The sequence below is a fragment of the Oncorhynchus mykiss genome, chromosome 13, assembly GCF_013265735.2.
Source record: "Oncorhynchus mykiss isolate Arlee chromosome 13, USDA_OmykA_1.1, whole genome shotgun sequence".
Taxonomy (NCBI): Eukaryota; Metazoa; Chordata; class Actinopteri; order Salmoniformes; family Salmonidae; genus Oncorhynchus; species Oncorhynchus mykiss.
The window spans coordinates 17874125-17881598 of NC_048577.1; the positions used below are offsets into that span (position 1 = coordinate 17874125).

At 40.7% G+C, this 7474-nt stretch overlaps 1 protein-coding gene across 3 annotated transcripts in view; it reads right to left on the bottom strand.

Annotated features, from left to right (window-relative positions):
• Positions 1 to 5393, bottom strand: part of LOC110485789 (VPS10 domain-containing receptor SorCS1) — a 153697-nt gene extending 148304 nt beyond the window's left edge. For all 3 annotated transcript variants that reach the window (XR_005035469.1, XR_005035470.1, XM_036940436.1), the window contains exon 1: positions 4412 to 5393. Coding sequence is in view for 1 of the 3 variants with exons in the window: in XM_036940436.1 (XP_036796331.1) it covers positions 4412 to 5224 (813 nt within the window). In the remaining 2 variants the exon portion in view is untranslated. The remainder of the gene's footprint in view (positions 1 to 4411) is intronic.
• Between the last annotated feature and the right edge of the window lie 2081 nt (positions 5394 to 7474).

The window sequence follows — 7474 nt, forward strand, 5'->3', positions numbered from 1 at the left end:
AATCTGGCTCAAACACACACAAAGCATATGGGAACATTAATACCCTTAACTATGTAAATGCCCAATAGGTTAGATATACAGCAGCAGCAGCATACATCCCATATAACGACAGACGGACAGACAGACACTTCCATTTCTGCTCCATGAAGCATCGTCAACTCATCTGTTTATTTGCACTTGTGCTCAGATGGGAAAAATCTAAGTCTCTATTTATTTCTGCATACAGCAACAACTCTACATATTTAATGCAGAGGCTCTATTCTTGCTCATTACAAAGTTGCTTGCGTCACAAGCGAGAAGAGAGGGGGGAATTGTTTCACAGTTGCACACAATTAGAACCCAATCTATTCATATCACAAAACAGCACAGGTTCCATCTGGCTAGATGGTGGTTATGCTGCTGAGCAATTCCACGGTTACAGAATTACGCTGAGACTCAATTTTTTCTATTCAAATGTATGTCAAACAAAAAACATTGATTTCAAAGTTTAACAAACCAACACATTTACTGGAAGAACTGTGCAGATGCAAAGTTTGGTAACATCTCCCTTGGTTTTTTTTTGTGTCCACGTTTTCTACAAAAAATGTAAATATCTGCTTCGAATTCAGATTCAACGATGTCTGCAGAAAGAACGGGGTGTCAGCTATGACATGACAGATTGGGCATTCGAACACAGCCATACTAACATACTGTATACTACATACTTAATGAGTATATACTACATACTATTAGTTCATTTTACTGTAAACAAACGAATGACCCCTGCCAGTTGAGCATACTAGCGCTATACCTGTCTACCCGGAAGTTGATTCTGTTGCTATGCAACCTCTTCAGAGATGGTTAGGCTGTTTGCATGTTATCCAGAGCGTTGGTGCCTGTAACTGTGCTGCTGGCAACAATTTAATTGGGCTTTTTTGCCAATGTTTAATGACCCCGGCCATATTAAACGGGTGTTGAGCGTTCGTAAATTCACCAGTTTTTCCACGCTCTTGCTCACTCAGACGAGAGTGCTCTGAAATTGGAGTAGATAGCCAGAGCGAATTTATGTCCATTGAGAAATCACAACTACTATACCACTTAGCTAAGAATGACGTGAATAATCAAGTCAATAAACATTGGGTAGTTAGTTAGATAGCATATAGTTAATATACTGGCAAGTTCAATGTATTAGTAACCAACTAACGAGGTAGCTAGCTAACATACCGGTAGTACCTACTGCTGTAATGATATACTATGCGGTTCGTAAGGATAGCGTAGCCAACACATTGTCAGCCAACATAACGTGCAGCATTACATTATTACATTGCTCACCATCTGTCATAATTAGTTAAAACAATACATTTTTATCTTTGGACTTCAGCTGCATATTTTCCGCCATTTTCTTCAAATCTGAAAATGTTGTGAAGCCATGCCCATTTCCTGAAGAATTGCATGATCGGCCCTAAAAGTACGGAAATAGTGTCCACTGCGTGTATACTTCATATTTTGGTCGAATGTAGTACGACATCCGGGAACTTTTGGCATACTAACTATATTCATACTATGACCAATAAGCATACTACATTCTCAATTTACGTCACAAATAGTAAAGTTAGTATTAGAGGTCGACCTAATAATCATAATGGCTGATTAATTAGGGCCGATTTCAAGTTTTCATAACAATCGGAAATCAGTATTTTTGGGCGCCGATTTTTTAAATAGCTTTATTTAACTAGGCAAGTCAGTTAAGAACACATTCTTATTTTCAATGACGGCCTAGGAACGGTGGGTTAACTGCCTTGTTCAGGTGCAGAACGACAGATTTTCACCTTGTCAGCTCGGGGATCCAATCTTGCAACCTTACAGTTAACTAGTCCAACGCTCTAACCACCTGCCTCTCATTGCACTCCACGAGGAGCCTGCCTGTTACGCGAATGCAGTAGAAGCCAAGGTAAGTTGCTAGCTAGCATTAAACTTATCTTGTAAAAAATAATCAATCAATCATAATCACTAGTTATAACTACACATGGTTGATGATATTACTAGTTTATCTAGCCTGTCCTGCATTGCATATAATCGATGCAACGCTGGGGGACGATTTAACAAAAGCGCATTTGCGAAAAAAGCACAATCGTTGGACGATTGTACCTAACCATAAACACCAATGCCTTTCTTAAAATCAATACACAGAAGTATATATTTTTAAACCTGCATATTTACCTAAAAGAAATCCAGATTAGCAGGCAATATTAACCAGGTGAAATTGTGTCATTTCTCTTGCGTTCATTGCACGCAGAGTCAGGGTATATGCAACAGTTTGGGCAGCCTGGCTCATTGCGAACTAATTTGCCAGAATTTTACGTAATTATGACATAACATTGAAGGTTGTGCAATGTAACAAGAATATTTAGACTTACGGATGCCACCCGTTAGATAAAATACCGAACGGTTACGTATTTCACTGAAATAATAAACGTTTTGTTTTCGAAATGATTGTTTCCGGATTCGACCATATTAATGACCAAAGGCTCGTATTTCTGTGTGTTATGTTATAATTAAGTCTATGATTTGATAGAGCAGTCTGACTGAGCGATGGTAGGCAGCAGCAGGCTCATAAGCATTCATTCAAACAGCACTTTCGTGCGTTTTGCCAGCAGCTCTTCGCAAGCACAGCGCTGTTTATGACTTCAAGCCTATCAACCTAATGGCTGGTGTAACCGAAGTGAAATGGCTAGCTAGTTAGCTGGGAGTTACACTGGCAATACTATAGTGCCTATAAGAACATCCAATAGTCAAAGGTATATGAAATACAAATGGTATAGAGAAATAGTCCTATAAATACTATATTAACTACAACCTAGAACATCTTACCTTGGAATATTGAAGTCTCATGTTAAAAGAAACCACCAACTTTCATATGTTCTGAGCAAGGAACTCAAACGTTAGCTTTTTTACATGGCACATATTGCACTTTTACTTCTCCAACACTTTGTTTTTGCATTATTTAAACCAAATTGAACATGTTTCATTATTTATTTATGTATTATATTAAGTTAAAATAAGTGTTCATTCAGTATTGTTGTAATTGTAATTGTTGTAAAAAATATATATATAATAATTTTAAAAATAATAATAATAAAAAATAAAGTTTGTTTTTTTATAAATCGGCCGATTAATCGGTATCGGCTTTTTTTGGTCCTCCAATATTCGGTATCGGTATCGGCGTTGAAAAATCATAATCGGTCGACCTCTAGTTAGTATGACTATTCGAACACAGCTATTGACTTGAATTTACACCCGGTAACAGAATTACAAAAATGGAATTTCATCATGGGTCCCTGGGTATAACTCCACACACTGGCTATTATTTTTATGAGCTCTGCCCCCAAATAAAACCCAATTTGCTTGGTCCAAACCGGACAAAATCTGACCTAATCATAGATGTCTATGTTTCACAAGTTTGGACATCAAAGTTCAGCACAGTAAAGCACAGTACAGAACAGTAGAGTTCATTACAGTAGAGTACAGCTCAGTAGAGTACAGCACAGCGCAGAACAGTAGAGTTCATTACACTACAGTATAGAGTAGAGTTCAAACCGGACAAAATCTGAACCAATCATAAGTTTGGACATCAAAGCTCAGCACAGTAGAGTACAGTTCAGTACAGTACAGTTCAGTAGAGTAGAGTTCAATACAATATAGAGTACAGTTCAGTACAGTAGAGTGTTAGCGCTGGGTAGGAACAAAAATGTGCACCACTTTGTATTGGGAAACCCTTGACAAGAGCCTAGGATGACCATTAGTTACTACTGCCTCGACAGAAGAAATAGGTAATATATGTTGGTGTATTTGATATCCCCCCACCGCAAGTGCATACGGTCAAACTTTGGAAGTTGGTTTTTCATGCCCCCTCAGAAACACCTGGAGGCATGGGGGATGTCACTTCTGCCATGACTGACTGGGGGCTGGTGATGTGTTGAAATGAAATCAGTTTCGTTACAGACAGGACTACAAGTGGGTAATGAGGAATGGGGAGGAGGGTCAGACCGATTCTCTCTGCAAAGCATGCTGAGTAAATGCTGAGGTGATTGTGTTAACTGTCTCGATTGTCTCTGCCATGATTTGTTTGATGATTGTTCAGTCACTTGATGATATCACTTAACAACAAAAGAGATGCATGTCGAATAGGCTTTGGCAATTATACTGGGGATGACAGCATGCACAGTTGCCTCGGAATTAATCTTGGGAATCTCACACTCTATGCGCGCTCCATCACACTCACGCACGCACGCACACACCTTCGTAGGCCTAAATTATTGGCAATTTCATCAAAGTCAAACTGATGGCTACATTTTATCTCCATTGATGCGCTGCGTGAATGCGCACATAGGCCACATATTATTTAAAAACAACTGTACAAGTATTCACTTACACTGCTATTTTGCCCAGACCAGTGCACCATGGCTTGGTTGTGTGCGGAATCTCCGGTCAATGCGAAGGTTGAACTGGTGAGTTTGAGTTCGTCCTGCCTCGAACTGGCCGCTCTTCTGTCCTCGTTGCTCCATCGCAATTCGGACCGTGTCACTCTGCTGCGCCCAGTCCGTGAGGTGATGCCCTCTCGCGAGTAACTCAGAGGCAGTGTCTCCCTTCTCTGGGGTGAGCCGGAGGACTTCACTTTAACATCCCCAATATTAGCTCTCGGGCTGTCCCTACGAACTCTGTGCTTGTGTGAGACGCCGGGAATTAAATCTGCGCGAGCCTTCCCGACATCTGTATTACCTACATGACGGTTCATTTTCAGGTTGGAAACTTTGTACTCACCGCGCGGGGTGAATTTTCTCTGTTTACCACCACCGTATTGCATTCCTCCATCGAGTAGTGCGTTCTTGGGACGGAGCAGTATGTCAGTATTCCGTATTCGCCTTGAGTATATGTATTTCCCCTGGATGCATTCATCGGATCCAGCTGCGCAATCAAGCTGTTGAGTTTCGGCACTTGCAGAATTTAAACTCCGTGAAGCAGTTGTCCCGTCTCCATTTCCAATAACTTCCCCTCCGTGCCCTGTTGCGAATTCTCGTGTGTCCGTTTTAAGCAGTAATTCCTTAATAGGCCCCTTATCCCCCGGCTGACATGATCTGCAAGTTATCTCTGATTTAGCGGCTAAAAAGAAAGATAGCATTATCAAAAGCAGAAACCAGAAAACGCTGGTGTGCCAAATAGGGCATAATCTGACCCCCCTCTCCATAGCTGGTGGCAGAGAAAGATAGTCTGGATACAAGTCTTTTTTTTACTCTCTTCTTCTCTTCCCTTTGTGACTGTAATTGATGTTAAGCAACAGAAATCGTCGCAAGTTGTGGCTCGTCCAATTGTTCTGCAGTGTTAAAAAGTGCGACTCGGCGAAGTGGTCCCAGATGAAGGATTTGATCGAATGAAGCCTTGCGCGCGCGGGGGAGGAGCTGGCAGTATCCAGGGAAAAGATAGGCGAGATTTCTTCTTGCGCCTGTTTTTTCCCCTCACCCAGAACAACGCATTAATCATTTCGTAATAAATAATTTGTTAGCATTTACCGTACGTATGTAATAGTCATCTTATTCGATCTATATTTAAATACTATTTTGTATATGAGTCCTTTGTCAATGTTGTTGGCTGTTACTATGGTCTTGTTAACAATATCCCTAACAGCTGTAGATTGTATCTACCAGTAGGCCTAGGTTTACTGTGCAGTCAACTTGAGTCAACTGCTCAATCACATTTCTCAGAAGATGAAAGAGAATGGTTATATTCATTGTGAATCTATCTAATTGCTTTAAAGTTATAGTCGTGTTATTGCTCTTAAGAAGGGGGGGGATTTGTTCAGAAATTATAACTTTTTAATTAACCCCAATTATGCATAATGTCACAGATCACATAGAGGTATTGTTTATTAAGATTTAAATAACCTCTATATGGGCATAGAATATATGCTTTAGATCACATGTATCAAACTCATTCCAGAGGGCCGAGTGACTGAGGGTTTTCGCTCCACCCTTGTACTTGATTGATGAATTAAGGTCACAAATTAGTCATGAACTCCCCTCACCTGGTTGTCCAGGTCTTAGTTGAAAGGAACAACCAAAAACCCGCAGACACGCGACCCTCCTGGAATGAGTTTGAAACTACTGCTATAGATGATCTCTCTACATGTGATGTGTGAGCATCATAAGCAATGTGAGGTCGTTCACTAGCCTACGTGACACATCCAATATTTAGAAGAGACTCAAGTTCACCTGGGACTTGCTAGAACGTGCCTCCGTGCCAAATCGACGCTGTCAATAATGAATTGTTTTTATCTGAAAATGTTTCATAACGTGAGATGCCACCTGTGAAGAACACTAGAGTAAACATATAGCCTAGGCACGGTTATCATAATTAGATACTGTCATGTTCTTTTCACACATCAGAAATCAGAGTATTACCATTTAAAAGGCATAGGTCCCTATAGACTGTGCAAACAGTCAATGTCAGTGACTTTGGGGGAAACACAAACACGCCAGAAATGTAGCTGTTTGTTTGGACGTGATAGGCTATGTATTATGTATGCAATAATTGTTGTGCTGATGAGCGTTTAAATGCATAGAGGGAAAGACAAATGAACACAAACCACCTTGACAGTTGTTGTTGTTTTTATTTCTATTCATACATAACGAGTTGTTGATACAATAAATAGAGATGTAAAAATATTTTCATGGCTTTCATCCAAGTAGCCTAAAACATCGACCTCAGATTAAAAACCGATCTAATGGTATTTTTTTAAGGACTGTGATCAGTGGTAGGCTATCCAATTCCCAACATGTATTTTTAACCTTTCATTCTCCATCATTGGTATAGAATTCCAATATCATTCTCATTGTACTGGAATGTTTCTCCCCTCTTGGTGGCCTAAAGTGTTAAATCTCCTGACGTCCTACCATAGACCTAAAATAAATTAAGTATTGCCTCTCTCCGTGGCACACTGCATTAAGCAGACGTTTTGGATTGGATTAATGGTCCTGTGATGGACAGGCCCCATGTGGCTGGAAGACACTTATCAAGTGGTTCTTCCCCCAGTGTGCACACAGGCACACACACACACACACACAGCCAGGCAACCATCTCTTCAATCACCATCACTCCCATCATCACGTCCATTGCTGTGTGTGTGTGTGTGTGTGTGTGTGTGTGTGTGTGTGTGTGTGTGTGTGTGTGTGTGTGTGCACCTGCATGTGTGTGAGTGGGTGGTACAGTCTCACACCCCATCATCTCACATCCAAGTCTGGACACGTCATCCATTCACACAGAATCAATGCCCTGTCAATAGCAGAAATGGATTTGGAGGATGTTGCAGAATATGATATTCAGACCCTACTTTGTCTGATTTGTACCCAGTTGTACTGTACTAGTATGAAGGGGGACTATGAATGCACGACAAGGTCAATGAGTCACACAGAAAGAGGGACTGGGAGAAAGGAGGTACAGT